At 34.2% G+C, this 25,016-nt stretch overlaps 1 protein-coding gene across 2 annotated transcripts in view; it reads right to left on the bottom strand.

The window, feature by feature from the left end:
• LOC130891810 (inositol-trisphosphate 3-kinase homolog) overlaps positions 1-25,016 on the bottom strand; it is a 119,413-nt gene that overhangs the window by 80,979 nt on the left and 13,418 nt on the right. Inside the window, exon 3 of one of the 2 annotated variants that reach the window (XM_057796803.1) lies at positions 24,288-24,353. The exons of the other annotated variant lie outside the window; for it this stretch is intronic. Within the exon in view, the coding sequence (XP_057652786.1) occupies positions 24,288-24,353 (66 nt within the window). The remainder of the gene's footprint in view (positions 1-24,287; positions 24,354-25,016) is intronic. 2 annotated transcript variants of the gene reach the window in all.

Below are 25,016 nucleotides of genomic sequence, written 5' to 3'. Positions count from 1 at the left end.
TGAATTGGATGAAATGAACAGAAGTAATATATGGTTTTGATAGAACGATGCTACATTGCTTAAAAATTTTATAAAGACACTCAAATTAGTTACATTTAAATGATGTGAACTGGCCATTTAGATACCATTAGACAGGTGATTCAACGTAATTATTGAGTCAGAGTTATAGAAATTTGGACGTTTTGTAAGCGAACTTTCCAAAAAAGGAAAAAAATTTTGAAATTCCACTCCTCTTATGTTTACAAACTAAAGTGAAAATGAATTTTACTTGTTTCCTGATTGAAACTCAGAACTAGACTGTACCACAAGACAAATTAATAAATAAAAAAATAATAAAGTGTAGACATAATAAACAGATAAAAATCCCAATAATTGTATCCAAACTACTTAAATAGGATAAGGCCCTTAAAAATGCGAAATCAAAACTTATATTTTCTAAATTATGTATTTGAATTTTTAACGGAAAAGGTACTCTTTGTTCAATTTGATAAGTTGTAGACTAACCAACTAAATTTTCCTATATTTCAATTTTCTCCTTATGTAAATAATACGATGTTCGACAGTATGCAGCTCAATTAGAAATGTTTAGTTATGTTTTAACACCCCCTTTAAGTATTTTCAATAAATAATTACAATTTACGATAATTTTCTTAAGAATGTCTTTTTATGGCGAACGATCTACAAATCTCCTAAACCATAAGTTTTATCGAGTAAAACAAAGACTACCTTTTTGTTAAGAAAACGATTGAATAATTAACTCTTGCTATATTTAGATTGTACATGTTGTCCCTATAAAAGTTACGGATTGTTAACCATTGGGCTTGAGCCGCCCCGGGCTTTCTGATTGTAGTGTAGAATTACATATTCCGGTCACTAAATGGACATACGTAATCATCCATTATAAATTCATAATTTCCAAATGTAGAATTTAGAAAATAAGCTCAAATATAAGATATAATTTCGAAACTTTAAAGTCCTATAATTCAGAAACGTAAGCAAGTATTATTTTCACGTCATCTACTCACTCGCGAATTTTTGCATCAAGTCCCGGCATATCCTGTATAATAAAAAATTTACCTAAGCTGAAATGAGACTATTCATATCAGAATTTCGAAATTATTTTTGAGTTAGTTCCTAGAATTTAAAGTACTACACCGTGATTACTTCTCCCGGCTACTGAGGAGAGCTAATTTAATCGCTCGAATGTGGTCAAGGTGTACATTCATTTTAAAATACATAGAGTCAAATGGTGTTTTTATAAGTTATTTCTATATAAACACTGAAATGAACCATCTAAAATCATTTTATCATAAATTTCGTACAGGCCTTTCGAGTTTTGAAAATGAATGATTTTTTATTGGTAACCATGTATATTGTTTATCTGTAAGAAATCAGTTTCTAGAATTGGGTTCTTTAATGTACAAATAATGTATAAAAATAGCCCACGCTGACGTATTTGTGACTACCATTTATAAACAATCGGTATTGTATTGCTCTGATATAAAAATTTATGCAATCGAATGTGTGATAAATCGGTTTGCTTCATGAAACGTATTTAACTCACCGACAAAAGCACAAAACTGAGATGTACGAGGTCGGTTTGACGAAAAAAGAGATTTTTCCGATATTGACTAAGTTTTCATTACTTGTATTTTTTTGTTAGTTTCAATTATCTCTGTCGAAATGACCAATAGATTACATCTAAAACTCACAAAATTAAGAAAAATGTTTATATTGTTACGTAAATTTGAAAAAAAAAACAATTCTACCGTGCCGTCAAACAGCTATATAAAGTAAATAATTTTAAAACAGAAGAGACGTAAAATCAAGAACTTTTAGGAACATAAACATATCAAAAGGTCTAAGAAATAAGTAAATAATTCTTCGAAACGGGTATTGAACATTTTACATTGAAGGTAATCTATGAAGTCGATATCTGCTTAATTCTGATAAAAAGCTCGCTCGCAATGAACATTCAATCGATTGTTTGGATAGACTTTTCCGTCTATATGTCACAGTACAAGAAACTTGGAAACATATTGTACTTCAGAAACAACAATACAGTCTTCTTCAATCCACCTGCTCAGGTTCCTTCCTATTAGTTTGTGCTTTCAAACATTTGGTGCACCAATATTTGGAGCGAACGCCTGCGAAAGCGGAGTGACTCCAACCCGAGTGACCCAATAAGGTTCTTTCATCAATTGTTGATGAAAATCTCATGACCAGTGAAGACAGTGTAAATTCAGATCAATTCTTCAGTTTTATTTCTGTTTTTAAACCAATCTCTATTGTCAGTTTTGACAATGAATCCAGATTCACATCTAGAACAAGTCAATGGATTAAATTTTTTTTTTGTTTTTTGTTTTCCTACACTTCTTCTGTTTCTAAGTATTTGCAAAATAAAAACATTGAAGTATTGTACGTGAAAACGTAAAATATTCAAAAGTTTCCAGGAAAGGCACCCCAGACCCCACTTCGCAAGGTGAGGTAGTCTATTTATCTAAGAAAAATAGTAAACCAAAACAGTGATTAGTGCGTGATTAGCACGTGAACGCGTCACGGTATCGTCACTAGCCCAAATTAGTGACACCATAATTTACTACAAATAAAAAACCGAGTTAGTTCAGGTGTAGTACGGGGACGGCATCGCTTCATCGCACTGCAGTGAGTTTATTTTTATTTGCCACATCGACAGATCTTAGCTATACTCCGCCTAAATGATAAGTGGCCGATCCATCAAGAAAAAAACTAACGGTGTAATTGATGATTTCGACAGGAGCGCCATCATAAGAATTATGCACAATTTTTTCTTTGAAATGAGTTACCTACAGTGGATAAAGCCTGATAACGTGCACTATGCGTGAATATGTTTTGGTTTACTATTTTTCTTCTATAAATCTGATTTGACAGATCAGAGCACGAAAATGCGAGGGTTGAGCGATAGAAATAAAATTTCATCAATTTACGGGCACTATAATTGACATTCAACGATACAAATCTATATACAATTCAAACAATGGGTGATTTTAACTATTTATGAGTAATCTTATTGATGTCGTTCGAAAATATGAAAAAAAATACGACCCGCCTTACGTTGCTTTGTTACTTAAGTTCGTTAATCTCAAATGAAAGGAAGGCATAGTCACACCAGAAACATATTGTTTGGACTATATTGACGTCATAGATTGCGATAAGGCGTTCTATTTATCATAAAAACAATAGTTTCGGGTAGGTGGTTCCTACTCAACTGTCGTATCTATTGATCGAGAGATATCCTGAGAATACAGTGCAATTATATTAGTCCGGTCCAATTATATCAAAAAGTATTCAAGAAATAATGATGGAGTCAATATCTACACTAAAATTCAGTCCTGTTGAATTTTTTTAGTTTAAAACTGTATTTTGAATCGACGCAATGGAATGAGTCAACTTTTGTTTTGATATTAAATCGCATTAATGTATCAAGACGCATTTGAATGCACAGAATTTACAATTAAGGATGTGGTATGAGAATTTTACTTACATAATAAAACCTTTTTAATTATCCTTCTAACTAATTTGAATTACGAATAATTGAGCAATTTCTTCAGTAACGTACTTACGGAATATTACATGAGAAGAAGCTCTATTTATTATTGCACTATTACTAATAGTTGGAAATGAAAAATTGAAGTTAAATAACTTTCTACAAGATGTGATTTGTACGATTAAAACGATTTATTGTATCTCACCATAAGTTAACCACACTTCAGACTTCTCTCTTCGGCATCTGCTGCATTCCTGGTCATCATACTGTGCGCACGGAGGTTGAAAAAAAAACCTCTTATATTAAACATTCATAGTCGAGTTTTCTGATATGATCACTTTAAAATAACGAATAGCTTAAGCTTGAATAGTTCTCCAGTGAGTATATGGCAAATACCTTTTCATCTACCGAAAGCCTATGCCCATTTAGATTGTACAGGTTGTCTCTGTGAAAGTTACGGGCCTTCAGATAGTAGTGTAGAATTATTTATTTGCAAAATTTGTCAGGAGAAGTTTTGCAACTGCGGCGCGTTTGACTTGACATTTTCGTCTTTATAATCACTTTTTGCACTATGAACAGAGAACCACTTACTATGAAACTCAACAGAATACTAATTTTTAATGTTTATTATTCTGAATAATACAGTTCAGGTATTTTTTCGGCCATAAAATTCACCGATATTAACCGCCCTTTCATAAAATTACCTACCTGCTAATATAAACAGGAATAATTAAGCTATTGAAAAGTGGTACGTGTAAGGGTTTAATAATTTTTTTTCTATTATCGGACGAGTATTTTAAATATAAAGGTCTCGCCTGTGTTAACGAAAATCTTATCGGCCAGTGTTATTTATTCCGTCGAAGACACTTCATGGACAAACATAATCATCTATTAAGAATCCATAATGTACCATTCAGAAAATATACTTAAATATAAGATCTGATTTCCCTACTTTAAAACTGTTTTCAAGCCACAGCACTATTTTCATGTCATATGACTGTGAAAAATAGATAAATTAAAAAAGTTATCTACACTTTGCCTAGAAAATTCGTCATCTTTACCATGATTGTATCATTTCCGAATAATTTTCTACAATGATGATTCTATCAGTACTACGTTCATTATTGTTATTACTATTAATGAATCCGGTATTGCGGTTGGTAATAATAATAACTATATTTAATAATTATAGTGAATACGGTTTCTTCAAATAATAATATCATAAACAACAATATGTCATGATTCAATAATCCTGTACAGAAACATTTCCTGAAATAACTTGAAAATATTTATTTTACGTCAAATCGTGAGAAGTGTAACATTTGTTTACGTGCCATTTAGAAATTGATATTTGTGGATCCCGGAACTTGAGCATTCTAGGGAAGACGTTAACTTTTTATTGACTATCCTGTCAACAGATGCCGTGAGTTCATTCACTGTTTCCTCATATATTTTAGGATATGAAACTCATATCGAACATACTAATAATGTATACAATATCTGGTTATGATAAAATAATGAACTGACACAAATGTGTGTGAAAAAAATGTAAAATCAAGGCAGTTTATTTTTTTCGAACTAGGCAAACATTAATGCCGATTGGTCGATAGAAATCTGTAGTGAAATTGCGTTAACCAGCTGACAATCTTTAAAAAAATAATCATATTTTTCTGCTGTTCAAGTAAACGCGACACTCATAACCTATTCTGCTCGCCTCAATTTACCAGTATATTTGAATTTGGGCGATTTCAAAAATTTATTTCGTTGGTCTTTTTATTTAAGTAGAAAACATGGAAGACTTCCAAATGTTGCAATTCCGATTACAATCAAAAGGCACAACATTGAACTGATATCACATTTCAAATATTTGGATAACTTGCTAAACAATGACATAACGTGCGACGAAGAGATAAGAGAGAAGATTGGAACCAGAAACCTTCGAACATGAAGACCGTAATGTGGTGATGCACTATCTTGTTGGAAGCATATAATGTAATTCAGTTTTTCCTATTATTTCATCCGATGTACAGGTTATATAATAAAATTATAAACAACGTAAATAATACTGCCATCATAACAGAAAACATGGAAGACTTCCAAATGTTGCTGGACAGATAATATGAAGCTGGTCGAAGATGGAGTGTTAATATAAACATCAATAGAACAAAATGAACAGCTGTAGGTAGAATGAACATAAAACCAATTCCGATTACAATCAAAAGGCACAAAATTGAGCTGATATTACTATTCAAATATTTGGATAACTTGCTAAACAATGACATAACGTGCGACGAAGAGATAAGAGCGAGGATTAGAACCAGAAACCTTCGAACATGAAGACCATAATGTGGTGATGCAAGCAAATACCGTAATTCACTTTTCCCTATTATTTGATCCGAGAATACTTCAATTAGATTCTGAAGCACTACCATACGAAGATGTTGCAAATATCGATCGATTCCTACTCCAACATTAATTGGTAATTATTTAGAATTGGAGCTCCAGGTAAAAATCGTTCCAAAATATTTTTCACGTATTTGGGGTTGTTTCTGAGGGTACAAATAGTAAATTTAAGGCGGGGGAGACATATTATTTCTATTATTTAAGACATTACATGGTACAACTTATATATAATAAATCAATGAAACCTAACCTAACCCAACCCAACCAAGATGTTAATTATTTAGAAATGGTTAGGTTAGGTTTCATTGTTGTACCATGTAATGTCTAAAATAAGGGAAATAATATGACTCCCCCGCCTTAAATTTACTATTCGTACCCTCAGAAACAACCCGAAATGCGTGAAAAATTTTTTGGAACGATTTTTACCCGGAGCCCCAATTCTAAATAATTACCCATTAATTTTTTGTTGTTATAATTTACCTACAAAATTCATCTGATAGCAATTGAAATGCTTATAAAAAGCGATGCAAATCATGTTTTTGTCATGATTAATTTAAAATTAACATCAATACTGTATCTATTACCAAAATTAACAATAAATTAGAATTTGAAAAACAGATTTTTGCATATGTCTAGAACTTCATTAGACAATTTTTTCCCACAATATAATCGTTCATAAAAAGAATTAATTCTGATAGGGAAACTAGATTCTCCCCCTTCCACCGCGTTTATTGACGTCAATGCAAATGTGATAAATACGATTTATAATGACAGGATTTAATGAGCAATTTGAAAAAAATGTTGATGTGAACTAAAATTGGACATTGTGTATATTTATAAGATGTTTGTCACTAAAATTACTTTCTTAATTCGAATGAAGAAATTCGATATTAAGATGTTTTTCATTAAACTTTTAGTAAGAATTTTTTACAAAAAATTGTAGTACAATTTGTAAACAACGAAATAATGTTAAGAATTTATTCATTCAGCATTTTTTTCTAAACAAAATTATACTTGAAGGGCCATTTTCTTCAATTGCACGCATTGCATCATAAGCTGGAAGGTCGAAGCTGTTGCTCATTTTCGGCTTCCTAATCATTATCATACACTTTTCTACTCAATTTCACCCAAACTCTTCAATAGGGCGAACCCGTGGACACTTCTTTCGGTAGAAATGAAACATCGTGTGCCTTTACCAATTTCTGGTTATACTGGCGTAGTGATAAGAGGCTAGATATGGTCAAAATATTTTGGAAGACATCTCCTTGTTTAAATATGTATCTACACCCAACGCCTCAGCCCTCACATGCCCGACATAAGGACGTGAAATGCCTGTCTTAGATATGGCGTACCAGACCAAAACTTTATCTTCAAATTTCTTTTTGGATTTGTATTTCACGTCATCATTGGGGCAATTTTCTATGTCTTCTGTGTGAAATCCTTCATTACCTTTAATTTCTCAATGTGAAATATTCGCCGTCATCCAAAATCACAACTCTGTTCTTTTTCTTAATGCACGGATGCTTACTGGAATTCTGCGTAACTGATCTTCAGTAAATTTTGGACATTTTTTCCTTAACGCCCTTTCTCTTTACCTCTCATCTGATGGCCACGTAGAAAACCCGAAATCTGCGAACCAACCTTTGAGTTGATGTTACAATTTATCTTTTGCCACCTATCTATTCGACTGGGCATTAGTCAAAGCTTTATGCCACCCACTTTTTGAAAGGTTTAAACATGGTAGTACTTGTCCACATTCACATATACTCAGAACTGATTGAAATGACATATGAAAATTGAAGCAGTCTGTTTTTTATGGCAATTAGATTCTAAGTTACTTATTTCTATGGCAAATTTGATGTTGTACAAATTCACTCTGTGAAAGTAGAAATGCAGGCAGCGTTGCCAGCTTCAACTCTTCTAACTATATCTCAAAATATACATAGTGGCAGTCCTACAAGCGTGTAGACTTTGAGCCGAGTTTTAAAAAGTTTTATAAACAAAAAACTTACTACCAGCGTATGGGAATTACTCAATCATGATGAGTAGTATAATGGCGACGAGATTATTTGAGTCGAATAAAAAGTATCTGTATGTACTAATTCTATTTTATACGAGTCTGACTTTCGTGATGATTGATTATAAACAGGGCCGGTCTTAGCAGGTGTATATCGCGTTATTAATGAATTGAAATACCCATGCTTCAGTTTTCTAATAGCAGAGTTTAGGAAATATAGAGAGTAGTGCAAAATCTGTTGATTCATTATTATCTACTGTTACCAGTGATGCCTAAAGTAGTCCAAGTACATGGCGTCCACGATAAGACAACAAGAGTGTACTTGAGTTTCCATAATGAGATCTGATTTTGACGAGTTGCTAATAACTAGGGGAACAAAATTCGTAGCAGAAGCGGTAATAGTTGAAGGCTTTTTGGACCCGTTCATTTGCTTACGTAAACAGTAATGAGCCAGTTTCAAATTCTTTCCAAGCAGTTCAAGACCATTTTCTATTTCTCAATTAACCCAATTACTCCTTCAGTAATTTTAAAGGGATATTTTCGAACACCTACTATATAGTCCCGACTTTGCACTGAGTGATTTTCATCTTTTCCCTGAAATCGAGCAAGGGCTTGGAGGGCGGCGCTTCCAAACTGACGTAGAGCTCTAAGTAACCTTCACAACTCATTTCCAATCATTGGCAACTACATTTTATAAGAGTATTCCAAAGCTTGTTCACAGATACGACAAATGCCTTAAACGTCAAGGTGATTATGTAGAGAATAAATTGTACTGTGGTAGCTCACCAGAAATAGTGAGCTGACGGATCAACTTTAATGTTGTTATAGAGATCTCTTATCGGATCAATATTAGACTATGGTTCTATAGCATATTATCATCATCCATCTACTCGAGACAATTCATAATATAGAGCCCTGGTTGGTAAAGATTCCAAATTGCGATAAAAGCCTTACAAGGTTCAATAAACAAAATAAGATTCAAGTGCATAGAGATTCTGGAAACTAACCAAAACTACCAAGAAATATATACAGATGCATCTAATCGATCGTAGGCTTGGGAGCAGCAACTCCCATCAAATACGAGCATTCTCTCAGCAGAGCTATTCGTCATATATCAAGCTATAACACATACATGAACTAAAGTAGCCTCCCGAACAATTTTCTCATCATCACAGTTCCCTTTACTCCATACAAAAAATTTATTCAAAGCATCCTCTGGTTCAGAACTCTAGATTGCCAAAAAACGAGACAATGATATTATCTTTCTATGGATCCTGTTCCTTATTGGTATTAGTGGGAATTAAAAGGCGGACGTATTTGCACGTAATGCCACTACTGTTGAAAATGCCGATTCGATTTCTTAGATTAGTTTTCATCTCAAGTGCGTTTTGAATAAAGAAGCAATTCTACTAGGGCAGTATCAGTGGACGGAAAGTGAATCAAAGCTACTCGAAATTGAATATTTATATGAAAAGTGGGTCCTTTTTTCCAATAACAGACAACACCAAGTGATTCTTTCTCATATTTACTTGAAATTTGTTCTCTGCAATGTATATTCACCCGCCAGAAGTTGAAACAAAAATCCGTCGTAGTAGTAAAACTATGTAACACTCTCAAAAGAGCGACACATTAGGATTTTGCAAGCGGCTTGCTGATACTCTAAAATTAATCCACCTTATGAACAATCTCTTCTCTTACAGTTATTATTAACTATTCATAATTCATTGTACTATGTATCTACAAATTGTCCTAAAATTATAAAATGATACATACATTTGTTTGTATAAGTTCATTGTTTGTTCATTATGACAAAAGAATCACAACAAAATTAGAATGAATGACATGATAATGTGATTTTTTTAGTAAAAACAACAGTATATTGAAAGCCTCCATCAAGTGCTTGGTATTCAAATATACAGTTGAAGCAAAACAATAGAACACACTAGAAACAACTCTTACGCAATAGGGTGAATGCACAACTGAACTTTGACATGAATGATTCACGTTGAATAAGTTGTTGATATTCATGTGCATACAATGAACAATATCTATTTCAGAAAACGAATTATTTTGAGGCCAACGCTCTGAAATAGGTGTACATAACTCCATTGAGTTAAACAGATTTTTACTATCGATGTTAGAAATGCAATTAACAACGTTTTTGTTAAAGAAGATACATCTGAAATGATTCATCCCACATTTTTATATAACGGAGATGATTATAGATTCAATACTGTTTTTGACAGATCATGAGTGAATCGTTTTTTGTGTCATTGTCAAACTTGTTCAGTTTAGTCTATAATTTAATCATGAATCGATTTACGAACGAACAACGCTTGCAAATTATTTAATTATACTATCAAAATCCATGCTATGTGGATCGCGCACTTCTTCCAATTTATGGGCAGGTTGGTCGGCCTACTGAGGGAACTATTCGAAAGCTTGTGACTAGCTTTCGAACCCAGTTTGGGTCTCTATTACTCCATTACGTGGAAACTTTTGCGAAAGGAGATTCACTTTTTTAATCGAAAAAATGTGTTTAGCGACGAACCTCATTTCTGGTTGAATGGATACGTCAACAAGCAAAATTGCCGCATCTGGAATGAAGACCAGCCAGAAGCATTGCAAGAGCTACCAATGCATCCCAAAAAAGTCACTGTGTGGTGTGGATTATGGGCCGGTGGCATAATCGGGTCGTACTTCTTCAAAAGCTACGATGGCCGGAAAGTTACTGTGAATGGCGAGCGCTACCGTGTGATGATTAAGGATTTTTTTGCCCAAAATGGAAGAATTGGATATGACTGACATGTGGTTTCAACAAGACGGTGCCACATGCCAGGCGGCACGCGAAACAATCGCCAAATTGAGAATCGCCTTCGGTGAACAGTTCATCTCAGTTGAGCGCCTAGATCGTGTAATTTAACTCCTTTGGACTATTCCTTGTGGGGCCATGTTCAGGCATCCTATACCTCTTAAAAAATCCCTGATTATAAGACTCACAATTATGTCCTATCCAGATTCTCGCGGTGCACCTTCTAGAGGCTCTCGATACAACCTTGGCAAGAGGAGACGGGAGGAATTTTAACCATTCACACTCTCGATTTATTCAATTGCTCGCTATATCTACTACGAAATGAAAGTGAATCAAATGACGTTTTCATTTTTTATCTTTTTCAGATGCCTTGTAAAAATTGCTATTGATGATTTTTTTGCAATTGAATTTCTGTATACCTAATATAAAACACAAAAATTATTTACTGTACTCAAAAAGAAATTCGTCTACCGAGTACTGTCAATATTTCCACACACCCGTTCCTTCGTGTAGAGTCTAGATTGAGGTTTGGTGTAGGCTATCGAAAATAGGAGGATGTATTTCCACATTTAACCCATTTGTTTTTGGTTAAATCGATTTAATGTCGCAACAAAAGTCAAAATAGTCCTTTTCTCATCAATTAGAATAAGTAAATAATCTTGGTGGTATAAGTAAAGAAATCTTATTTTAATTTGGTCACTAACTAACTAAGTTAAGTCTAGATACCCATTAAATACTTAACCAGTGAATAAATCGACTGAGTTAGAAAAAAATCTGTGATATTAGAGCTCAAGAAATCTGATTATAGAACGATTTTTCTATATCACCATGCTTAACCTTACTGACCACCTTTCGATGAAAATTTTTCAGCAATTTCTCACCCTTATTTGCTCAAAGACTAAACAAGAGACACGTTGAGTAAAATACGTTAGAAGATAAGTCAATCTTTTAGTAGGCGTCTTGAAAGAAAGTAAATCACTGATTTAATAGAAGATGCTTATCTCTGGGGATCAAACCTGAAGAATACGGAGGATACTAAACTAATTCGAAACCTGCCTAAACTATTTCGGATGCTGCAGTGGCGTAACTTCCTCCGACGTTTCTCTTTCACAGCTTCTATTTCGGAATCGATTTGGCATAATAATCACATGTAATTATGACCCCGATTTGACTTATCATCTACTTAAATTTTCATGGAGACATATTAGAAAAACTTATTGCAAATAGAACTATAGCTTGACCATTTGAAATGATTTGGAACTACACTAAACCTTCATAATTCCAACAGACTCACAATTAGACCTTCCGATTGAATCGGCCTATCTTTGCGATAGGTCCTGGTAATTATTACATTTTCTCTGTTGAGGATTGTTTAGATAAATCCATTGTTTATTACAAGTAACAATGCGTCTAATGAAACGGTTATCTACACACTTCTACTCGACGTTTCGTTTGAATCTCGGTAAGTCTAGTCAACAACCTCCAAGATCTTAACTAATGGTTTTAAATAGCGTTGTATGGTATTTTTAGGAGGTCCAGGGAAGTCTGATAATCGGCCCCAATATTCTACGCAGATGGATGACCTGAGAGGTGAGCAATCTTTCTGGCTCTCAGGCAGCTCAAACAATTCATATGAACCCTTTGTATTATCATTTTATTTTCATTAGTTTGTCATATTAACTACTACCTTTATTTGAAGTGATAAGAGGAATTATTTTTAGTTTGATTTACTATAAAAGATTTCTTATTCAGTTTTTTAATTTATTATTAATTTTTGTCGTAAGGGCTATGGCAATACCAAAAAATAAAATTGGAGAAATAATTTTTTCAGAATACATATCACTGGAATGCAAATATTCATAACGAGAAAAACAACGTAATTTAAAAATAGATTTTCTTATTTCAACAAAAACCTACTTACGATAAACAGGATTTATTTAGCGGGAAATTTCATAGAACCTAATTTTTGCTTCCAAAATAGATGTTTGTAATTGGACATGCGGTTATGACACGTAAAAATTCTACCACTGAAATTATTCTATTGACGTCAAAAGTATAAATCATTTAATAATAATGGGGTTGACGATTTCAAAATTAGCTATGGTATAATTCCTACAAATCTGGCACAAATATATCGTTAAAATGTAATTATTTTGTGATTACGAACGAAAGTAATTTGTGTGATCACGGGATGATTTGAAAATAAGGTAATTTGACAGATTTTGAGAATTATATGACATTACTTAGAGACGTGCACTTGTAACCGTATCCTATTGACGTCAATCATTAATTCAATAATAATTGGGGTTAATAATTCGATTATTAGTTTGTACTATTCCAATCAATTCGACAGTTCGATATAAATATACAGTGTATTTATAAAGTGACTAGAGCAACTTATATTTCGAAAAAAAAAAAAAACAATTCCATCTATTGCAGGCGTACTTAGTTGTTGACTGATTATTGATAGAACACCAACACTCAATAATTACACTGTCTGTCTTCATTGGTTTACCATAGGTCGCTGAAGACGATAACTTGGTAATCGAAATACGTGCCAGACATTGTGATTATTGAATGTAAGAGTACGAATAAATATCTCGAACGGTTTCAAAATTATGATAATAATTCAGTTACAGGTGGATTTTATTTACCCGTCAAATCATAAGTTGTTAACACTTTTTATGGTACAGTTATTCTTTTTATATACCTTAACAGTTTTTCTTGCTTGTCTTGAATTATTATTTATGTTGTCGTCGATGTAACCTTGGGCATCCGCGGTTGATTTCCACTTTTTCTCGCACAAATTGGTCCCGATGATCGCCGAAAACGTACAGGATCCATCAATTTTAGAACTATACCAATTTGTGTGGAAAAGCTAGGCAGACCGATAAATCTCAAAAATATTCGAGAAGCTATATGTTGAAAGATTCAATAAGACAATGAATTGAAAGAAAAATAATACCAGACCATCAGTTAGGGACGGTAGAGGAAGTCCATAGGATAGTTAATCAAATTAAAAGGAAATGATTGACAAATAATACTGTTCTGCAGCCTTCCTTAACATTTTGATAAAGTGAGGTAAAGCGGACTGTGAATGAAGCTTGAAAAAATACTTCCCCATCTCCAATATCAACCCCTCAAATTATATAACATAACTAACAGACCCTTTACTGTGATACAAGGCAATGAACATATCGATATTCAACCCTTACACTCTGGCGTCCACAAGGCAGTGTCTTAGGACCTGATTTACTCAGCAGATTAATCTACTTCGACTAATCAACATATGCTGTTGACACTGATGTGCTATCATCTCAAATTGACCCAACAATAGCTACCAATATCCTAAAAGCTAGAGTGCTGGCTGAAAATATGGCGTCTCAAAGCCAATAAACGAAAATAGATTCAATGCACGTAATATTCACCCTAAGAAATATGTCGATGAGTAAATATTAACAATTAATAATTTTAAAATTATGTTTGTGATGACTTATTTTGATAAGAACAAATGGATCATCTTGCTGCTTTTGTAAGAAATTTGAGTCCCTCAGTTGTAGAAGTAGAAGTCTTAACTGTTTCTGGTCGATGGCTTTCAGACTGACGTTTTAGAATCCCCTGCAGCTTTACATGGTACTTGATTTTATGTTGCGCTACCTCCAATATGTTAAGCATAAAACCTCTTCCCATATCTTTTTCTTTTTCCAGTGCCTGCTTCAATCTAATGAAGGTTGGCAATCATTTTTTGGAATTCCTCACGATCTTCAGTCATGCGTATTAGATTTACGGTATCACGAACTTGGAATCAATCTCGAAGGTTTTTCAACCATGAAAATTGTTTTCTACCCAGGCCGTGTCTACCTTCTATCTTCCCTTCCATGATCAGCTGTAACAAGGCCTATTTAGCTTTCCTTCTCTTTACAATGGTTAATAGTTCTCGTTTTCTGTTCATTCGTCTTAGCACCTCCTCGTTAGTCACCCGATCCGTCCATGGTATTTTAAGGATCCGTCTAAAGAGCCACACCTCAAAAGCTTCCACCTTACGCATGCTTAAGACTTTCAAAGTCCAGCTCTCAACACCATAAAGTAGGGTAGTCAAAACAAAGCATTGTGTTATTCTCCAGCGTATTCTCAGGTTAAAGTCATTACTTGTGAGAAACGACTTTAATTTAAAAAACGTGCTCCTGGCTATCTCTATTCTTGTCTTCGACTTCATAAAAAGAACTCTGAACTTGAGGCGGAAGATCAGGCTGGTTTCAGAGCCGGTAGATCCACAATAGACCATCTACATTGTGTTAGACACAAGTGGTCGAAGAGAAAAAATACAATATAACAAGAAATCCATCTATTATATGTGGATCCGCAGAAAGCATATGATAGTATAGCAATTAGCAAATTGTGGACGTCTATAAAATTCAGATTGTGCAAGATTCAACTATTTCAACAACATGTTCTTCAGCTATGAGGCACATTTTCATTCGGATGGATACGTAAATCGCCAAAATTGTCGTTTTTGGGGAGAAAAGAATCCACAGACCTTACATAATCGCCCGTTGCATAGCCCAAAACTCACCGCGTGGGTCGGAGAACTGCGTTATTGGGCCCTACTGAAGATAACAGGGGACATGCAGTGACTGTAACTTCTGCACGCTATGTTTTTTCGGGCATCAACTGCAACGATGTGAGCATTGTAACCGGCTGACATGGTTCCAATGGGATATGACAACATCGTACACCATTAACGACTCTTTAGCTGCATTGCAGGAGTTGTTCCCAGAAAAGGTAATTTCACGAAGAGGTGATATTGAATGGCCACCTGGGAGACCTGACGTGACCCCACTTAATTTTTTCTTGTGGGATTATCTTAGGAGAGTGGTCTACGAGAAAAATCCACAAAATTTGACAGATTTAAGAAAGAATATTGAAGAAAATATCGGGAGTATTCCTCGACCACTTTCTCAAAAAATTTTTTGAAAATGTACATAAACTGTTTGAGAAGTACCGTCCACGTGATGGCCGTCATTTAAACAAAGTCGTGTCTAATAAGTAAAATTTTGTTTCTTATCTTTTAATTCATACCAATAAGTACATATAAAAATAAGTATAATGTATTTTTTTCCAACTAAAGTAATTGAGTCTTTATGAGATTTGAAGTAAATTATTAATTTCATCATAATATAATAATATTTTTATTCCCAAACTTGTGACGTGCGAATTTTCGATACTCCTAATTGTTTTTAGTATTTATCGCCAATTTTATAGATTTAATATATTTTTTAAATAATATGGAATTATAATTACACAACATTTTATGCTTTTTCAAATTTATAAATATATTATCATCGTTCTAGACGTATTCTAATCGCTTGAATGTTTTAAAATTCGATTCCGGTCCTGTTTTGTTAACCAAAGCGGCAATAGTCGCTGAAGCGAAGCCACGGTTAGGAAAGCAAAGGTCACCATTGACGTCAATTGGTGCGGTGTGTGCGGTAGGTAAGAGATTGCTGACTACAACTCAAGACATGTTCTCTTTTCACTCATTATAATTATGCGTAGGTATATGCATTCGCAATTGATTTTTCACTACGCCGCATCCATGACTCTTCGAAACTTTTGAAACAGTACAGGATTTAGAATTATTTAATAATATACGGAATGTCATAGAGGTAAATATTTTTATTAAAAGATAATGCTATTGAATTATATAGAACCAATGACAACTTCTCTCCAAATTCATGTTATGGTATCGACTGGATATACAGGGTCCTTCACGAAGTGCTGAATCGATATTTATATGGGAAATTACTGCGATTTCCGAAATGCTTGTTTCAGCTAAAATAATTTCAGTTTTCTGAAACTTCCAAAGTTTTTAGATAGCGAATTTCGGCACCATTTTCTGATCACCCTATATAAATTTTTTTCAAGGTTTTCACAGATTTTGAAAGCTGTAAGTGTTATTTGTCCAAATCTCAAACATATCAGTCCTTACTCACTTAAACTTAGAAATATAATTTTTTTAGTGGAGGGTTGCATGTGTGCAAAAATTTCGAAAATGTGAAATAATTAAAAAATGGTGGATTTTCGACATACTATGACTTATATAAAGTTATATTGAAATTTCACGTAGATTCCAAAAAATTAATAAAAACCATGGTATTCCGTTTAAAATAACGAAGTTTGTGTCCACTTCCGGTATAACCGGGAATTTCAGAAGACTGAAATTATTTTAGCTGAAACGAACATTTCGGAAAACCCATGCAAGCAAATTTTCAGAACACTAGTCGCAATACTTTCCCATATACATATCGATTCTCGAAGGACTCTGTACTTATTTATATTTATATGATTTTTTTGTCGTATTCCGCTTTAATCTGGATATAAGGGTGTATATACCATTATCCTTTAAACACCCATATCGCAAAAGCTAGAGCTAGCTAAAAACATAAACCCAAAAGAAAATCTTGAGTTTACCTTCATTGAAACATCGAAAATCCAGCAACTCATGTGTCGTCAAAGATTTAAAAGTTTCTTATTTAAATTACAATGACTTGTTCCCTTTTTACGCCCATTTTACTTTCTATATATTGTACTATGATGCCGCTTAATTCATTATTTGGGCGAGCAAACATGTTAAAAACAGGGTCGACATATTGAGATAAGCCATAGCAAAATTGAGCGGATTAATCGATAGAAAAAAATAAACTGAAGATGAAAACGTTGTTTCCGAAATAAAGCTCAGGATGATTAGGAGCATAATGGTACCGATTATTACGTATGTCTCAGTAGTATAAGGACACACCTGTAAAATGAACAGAAAGAAACTCCAGGTCCAACAGAACATAACGCTGATAAAAGCATTGAGTGTCCACTGGACACCAAGAAACGGGGCTGCAATAAGTATTGGACGTTATGGACGCAAAGCTGTTTGAGAAGCTGGAAACACACACGAATGAGGAATTAAGGAAACTCATCAAGTATAGAAGTGGGGAAATACGGGAGGTCGAGAAGAAAATTGGATTACTAGATTTATAAAAATTTTTTTGAAAATACAAATTGCACCAAACCACATCCCAAATCCCTAAAAAGCTCCTAGGTTTGCGATTCAACTCACAAGAGGGTAACTCCGTACTTCATAAGAAAGTGCCGAGTTATACATCGGGGACGACTATGAAGAAGGTTTACCCGAAATATCGAAAACACATTCATTTTACGACGACTAAACAACCGCAATGACCAGGGTGTAAAAAAACCTTAATAAGAAAAAAACCCCCCATAGAACTTAGGGGAGACGAAGGAGTTTACGCTCAAAACACGATGAAGACCTGTTGGAAAGACATCCGTGGATGGTCAAATGTGTATGCAACAAAACTGTCCACATAATGGAAAGAGCTTGCACATATGTGTTTTTTTGTCTCTTCTTTGATAATAGTTATTTTGATTTTGTTGGTGCCATATATATGATCCATGTACAATCCAAACAAGTTTTTAATCGTCTTCAGAAATCACTTTGTGATCAGAATTTTTTCGGAGTAGCTCCGAAGCTATTATATATTAGGCTGTCTGACTACTAGATTTCTGTTTTACATTATATTTTCTCGTTCTCAACTAATTTTGAACTTTGGGGAAACAGTTTAAGAATGCTAAATAGAATTACACCTTTGCGCGCATTTCAACGCCAGGTTTTTCGGAACTGAAAGTGCTGATTGTACTCTAGCTTTTCATCACTAATGTTAACTTCTATATTATTAATTTTATGGAAATAACTTAGCATTTCATATGATTACGACCCAATAAACTCGATCAGTTTCTGAACAATAATGAACGTGATCTTTGTTTCCTTTCCGAATATTAATATCAGGTTAACCCGTTTTCGAAAAGGCGTATTACATATTATTTATCTTTAGTTATCAATATCAATGGTAATTAACATTGATAATTGTTTCTTTTCCATACATAGAAATTGTATGGTTGAATTATTTGATATTTTTACATTACCAACGTTAGATTTTGATAAAAACCGAAATTAGGTCGTAGCATGAAAATAGTTCGTACCAAAAAAACCAATTATTTATTGAATTTACCTTGTAATACAACATTTTCTGTTTATTTAACCTATTAACGATGACCAATAAATTTTAGAAACCGGCCATTAAAAATATAAAATTAAATATCGCTCAATAAACATTATGACGGAGATGGTTGTGTAATTAACGAAAATTTACAGGAAGTCACGAAGATCAATGTATTTCAGAAGAATAAGTAGAACGAGGACAAGCAAAATGTTTTTATCTGAAACTAAAAATAATTTACGAATCCATGTGAGACGATACACAGAGATGGATACACCTCAAAAATGTATAATAATAACGTCTTCAAAGAAATTAAATCGTAAAAGATTTACAAACAATAAAAACTATTATTAATTTCTCATCTTTTTTTTTTTCGAGCTCCACATTATTTTGAAACGAAAGTCATAAATCAGCAGTTCATCAGAAACTATTCATTTAATAACTGTTAAAACGGACTAAAGAAGTCATTATGAATAGTTTTTGATGGCGTACTCTATGAAGAGAAAATTAAAAACAAATTTTCCATAGAAGCTACTCGATATTATATAAGTAAACCAGAAATAGGTATAACCTCACGCAAATTTGCCTCATTTATGGGATTTCGAACACAAACATGTTAGTTTTTCGAGTTTTTATTCAAGTTCCAGATGTCGGAAATTAGTACTTCCAGTAATTGGATTGGTTAAGTTGGAATTTCTGAAACCGTTGGTGAAATTCATACTACCACTACTCCAACAAACACAATTACATTGTCTGACTCGCGTTTTGATAACGAATTTATCGTCTTCTAAAAGACTAAGCTAAAATATATTGAGAGAAAGAGAGAGAGATTCGTTGGCAAATTTTTAGGTAGTATGAAGGAAATTTATTATAGGAGGAAGGTTTGTTGGAATTGGCCCTGATACAGGAGTTGTTCCTCTGCAGGGCTGGGGTTGTGTTTGTTGTCCTGGCTGGGAAGGAGGAAAAGCGAACGACCATCGGTCAGAAGAAAACGAAAAGAAATCTCTAGAAAGTAAGTACATTTTATTTTTTGTAATGAAATATTGAAACAGTGATCGTGATAACCAGATGTGTTTTCTTAGATATCAAAAGTCTTTGACAACATTTATTATTCAATAAAAACACGTAACGTAGCTCCGAGGTAATTCATCTCTTGGCCAATGCAGCGAATCAACACATATGACTGAAGAGAACAAAACCATTTGACCTGGTATAACCATATCTAAATAAAGTGCAGCATAATGCGTTTGTAAAACGTGCCAAAATTAAGAAAATCTATTGGGACATCTTAGTAATTCATGGTATTTTGGTTGATAAGATCGTCAGTTGGCTTAAAATATTTACGAGAAGCTTCTAGAAAAAGATAAGGAAATGGACGAAGAAGGAGAAGAATTATAGGATGGTGTAAGGTATAAAAGAATTCCGAGAAAACTAACAGAGATAATAATATACGACAACGTAAGAGAAAAAGTTCCAAAAATGAGGGCAAAACAAAATGATAGTCTTAGTCCTCTTCTAATTATACTTGTTGTGGATAGGATTAAATTAAAAATAATAAAAGAGAAGAACTATTAACTGTAAAAAAAAACTGGCTACAGACAAAAGAAGACCTCAGGATAAAATAGGGAATATGGAAAAGATTTAATGATGAGTAGGGAAAGAATAGATACTTTTGAATAACTGGTATTTCACAGAAGACGGAAAAATATATATAGAGATATGCAACGGAGTAAGAAAATCCAAACAAATATACTATGATCTAAATAAGACAATTTTCGAAAAAAAAAGGAATAGGCTTCTTCTTCTTATTCATATTCAAGATCTCATGATCTGTTCGTTTTGCAGGTTCCTCTGTATCAGTTCCTGGGAGGTGAACTGCCAGCTGTCCATCCATTTCTTATGTGGTTCTCCGGGTTCTCTTTTCCCTATTGGTTTTCCTTCAAGTTGGATGCGTGGCAGTCTACTCTCTTCCATTCTTCTCACGTGGACGTAGCAGTATCTTTTTCTTTGTCTCCCCCATCTTACGATGATTTGTAAATAGACAAAAATATAAAAATATAAAAGTGAAACATGGGTAATTAACAAAAAACACTAACTTGGGTCGTCGTCTTCAAATCCGTCCCTTTCCGAGCCAAAGTATCGGTTTGAGCAATGTCTATTTTTACCTTACGCAGGGAGTTAACCTAACCCAAGAACCCTCCTTCTTTATCCGGACTTGGGACCAGCAACATACCCTTCTAAGCCACTCAATCCACCGATAGGACATGCAGGCGATAGCGCGCGATAAATCCTCATTGGGCCGAAGGAGTACTGGCCGACCCAGAAAAAGGTGGAGCGACAACCTTGAAGCAGGAGTACCTGGCCTGACCTAGATATGGCGGTAGTTGCTTGAATTATACCAACAGTGAAATATTGGGTAGCAGAATTTAAACGAAGCTGTACGACCTGCGAAGACCAGCATCGCAGTGGTCGATCAAATGAGGTGACGACTCCAAAAATGTTAAAGAAAATCCTCAAAGCGGTATTGGATGATCGTCGACTGCTAATGCGAGGGCTAGAGTGTGTTACGTCGCATATTAACTGACATTTGGACATGAGAAAGCTGTGTGCAAGATCGGTGCCGCGTTTGCTCACAATGAGACAAAACTGCGTCGTGAAGATGTTTCCATCGAGTGTTTGGTTATGTTTCACTGAATTTTTGCGCCGTTTCATAAGCATGGATCAATCGTGGGTCCATCACTTCAAACACGAAACAAAAGAACAATTAAAACAATGGGCTGAAAAGGGAGAACCGGCTCTAAAGAAGGTAAAGACCGTTCCATCTGCAGGCAAGATCATGACGTCGGTTTTTTGGGATGCGCGTGGTATAATTTTCATTGACTATATTGAAAAAGAAAAAACTATCAACGGCGAGTATTATGCGAACTTATTGCAACGTTTGGATGTAGAAATTAAGCAAAAACGGCCGCATTTGGCTAATAAGAAAGTTTCATCAGCTTATTGCAATGGCCAAAATTAATGAACTAAAATTGGAATTGCTACCTCATGCACTATCTTCGTCAGATTTAGCCCCCTCGGATTATTTTCTGTTCGCAGGCTCGGTGGTCAAAGATTTTCCAACAATGAAGAGGTGATATTGGCAGTTATTGGCTATTTTGAGGAGCTTGACGATTCTTATTATAAACATGTTATCGAACTTATTGAACAAAGTGTATGGAACTAAAAGGATATTACGCTGAAAAATAAATATAGTTTTGTGTTTTCTTTGATGGACCAGGTAACTCTGGGACCATCCTCGTAGCAGCCGAGATGAAACAACTAAGCGAAATGGCAAGGAAAACGAGGATGGATAGGATAGGAAATGAGGTAATTTTAGAAACAAAATAGTTGAATAACGTTCAAACTGGTACGGATACATAAAGAGAAGAACAATACAAGGCCTCATAAGAAAAGTGACAGGAGCAAAAAGATGTGAAAAAGAAGGTAAGGAAGATTCAAGAAAACTTGACCACAATAAGTAGAACAGGAAGGAGAAGGACAAGGTAAAACAATAAAGCAGAGAATTAAAACTAAAATCTCAATTCTCTGATGGGCGTGAAGGGGCTAGAGAAAAAGAAGATCATCAGATACGACGATTTAGTTTTAATAAAAAATTACGACAAAAAACTTGGTTGGTGTGTAAATTTTATTGCATCATCATTAATGTCAAAATATAGGTCAACAACACTATTTTAAATTCTATGATTGATTGTAGTAATAATAATTATTATTCTAATTAATATGTAGAATAGCGAATAAATATAAACATCCAACTTTCACAGATTTGAATTAATTAACAATGTTAATATTAGTATCGCCATCTAGGAGACGATGGACAAAACTTATTAATGGTAACGCAGGAAATAATTGTTATCTACATTATCAATCTCAGTGAAATTATTTTTTTTTTGACAACTCTGGGTAATAAACATTTGTGTGATATTTCAAGGGACAGATACAAATTGATGCTTATATTAAGTGATATTTGTATGTACACAGATTATACAGTATGTCTCGAAAATAAGTATAATAAAGTAGAGGATGCAACATGCTAAAATTTTAGGATGAACTTCCGAAAAACTCCAATGAAATTTCACAGGTGACGTCGAAATTTTTGTATCCTAGAAAGAATGATCGACCTCCAATGGAAGAGTATAAGGATAAAATTGGTTTTCATTTATTTCTATTGTTTTGATTGCTTTTTCGGGATCGGGAAATACGTCGATGCTATCGATTCGGTCAGCTTAGGTTAGGTTAGGTTCGGTGCGTTTACTATCATATTTCTATTTTTTTTTTCCTTTTTCGTGGCACGAATTGGCATTTTTTGACCGCATTCACTTTTCCGCGGATGCGCACGATCCCAGGTATATTTTCTTAGTCCTAATTCGATTGTAACCATTCCCTATCATTTTTACCTTCCAATTCCTGTTGGCGTATTTCGGAAATTTATCCAAATTTTATTCTAATTTTGTTAGTTCGTGAGATACAAGCTTATAAAAGAAATTTATGTACATATTTTTGTATATCTACTCGGGAGATGGTGCATAATAGAAACTCGAATTTTTTTCACAATATATCAAGTTTTAACTTGTCGCACTTATCGACAAAATATGCGCTCGTATAAGTAAACAAATGATAACACCAATATTTTGAGTTTCTGAGAAACCATTCCGATCTTAGCTGGATAATAGCTTTGTTCGCGGGCTTGATTCCGAATCAGTTTAGAACCGATCGCATGCGTCTTTTCAAAATTGTTATTCTTGGGCGGGGAAAAAGTCATAGACGCAAACGCGGTGGGTGGGAAGTCATAGACGCGAACGACAATTTTGAAAGTGCGCATGCGATCGGTCCTGAGCTGCCTCGGAATCAGACCCGCGAACAAATAAAAATAAGGTGCATTATTCTAAAGGATCTGCGACAGCTGCCTTCTGGCAAGTATATATTTGCTTCTTTGTTGAATCTGTTTAAACCCAAATCACAAATATATTATTGTTTTTGCCAAGGTCATCGAGTTTTCAGTGGTTATTTCAGATCAGTTTCGACTCGATGACCTGAGAGCTCAATGCTTTGGTAGCAGCCTGATGGTCAAAATGGGGAGTGTGTCACGTTGTTTTGTCAAGAATAATTTCCACACATTTTTCAGTGGTAAGTATTTTACCTGAGAGGGACCCGCACCGATCGTAGTGGTAGTTATAGGTGATTTTTGAATGGTTTTGTTAAATTTGATGTTATTTTGCTCCAGTTTGGGCGTTTCTTCCTACGTAACATCGTGGTGAAAGCTTTAGAAAACATTCAGGGTACTTACTCATAAACTACACTTTGTTTATATCATGCTTGTATTATTCATAATGTAGTTTCAGTTCCCCGAGATCAGTTAAAATGACAAAGTGATGCATGCTTTTTAAATAATCTAAATTTTACCTTATTAATATCGACAGTTTGGTTATTTTCTTGCTTTTTCTGAGTCTTTTTATCACCAGATAGAAACTGTAACATGAGAAGAAAAATATATAAAAAAAAATTAAAAAAACCATTGGATACAAAAATTGTTGATTTGTTTTGCTATAGGAAAGCTTGTGTCCTATTTTTATGGTGCTGATTGAATCAGAGCAGATCATTATATAGACTGAAGCCCGATGTTCAATATTTATTTCGCCTGTGTATACACTACACTGTTCTGGTACCCGAAATTTTTGTGTGACAGTTGCCCCAACCAATGATGAGCCAACTGAATAATCTTCATTCTTTAATGCGTCAGTATTCACAGCTTCTGATGTTTTATATGTTCCCATACCCTATTAAACTCATTTTTCGGTGAAGCGTTTCCTTTTTATATTTGGAAAGCACAGTATATATGAAGGTAGGTGAGGGAATCCAGGGAGAAAAATTATGGGTGTTTCTAGGAATTATTTCAGGAAACGGAGCCAACGGAATGATTATCTTCATTCTTTAATGCGTCAGTATTTATAACTTTTGATGTTTTATATGTTTCACATACGCTATTAAACTCATATTGAACAATTTTCCACAACCAAGTGGAAAATATTTACAGAATCTGTGAGAAAAGACTGTATTCTTCGTGTTCCCTAAAGACCGCTTGACATAGTGCAAGACAACACGCAATATATTGCATGCGATTTTTTCAAAAGT

This window comes from Diorhabda carinulata, chromosome 3 (assembly GCF_026250575.1).
Source record: "Diorhabda carinulata isolate Delta chromosome 3, icDioCari1.1, whole genome shotgun sequence".
Taxonomy (NCBI): domain Eukaryota; kingdom Metazoa; phylum Arthropoda; class Insecta; order Coleoptera; family Chrysomelidae; genus Diorhabda; species Diorhabda carinulata.
Note: the sequence above shows the minus strand (reverse complement) of the source record. Positions and strands in the feature narration are given on the sequence as shown.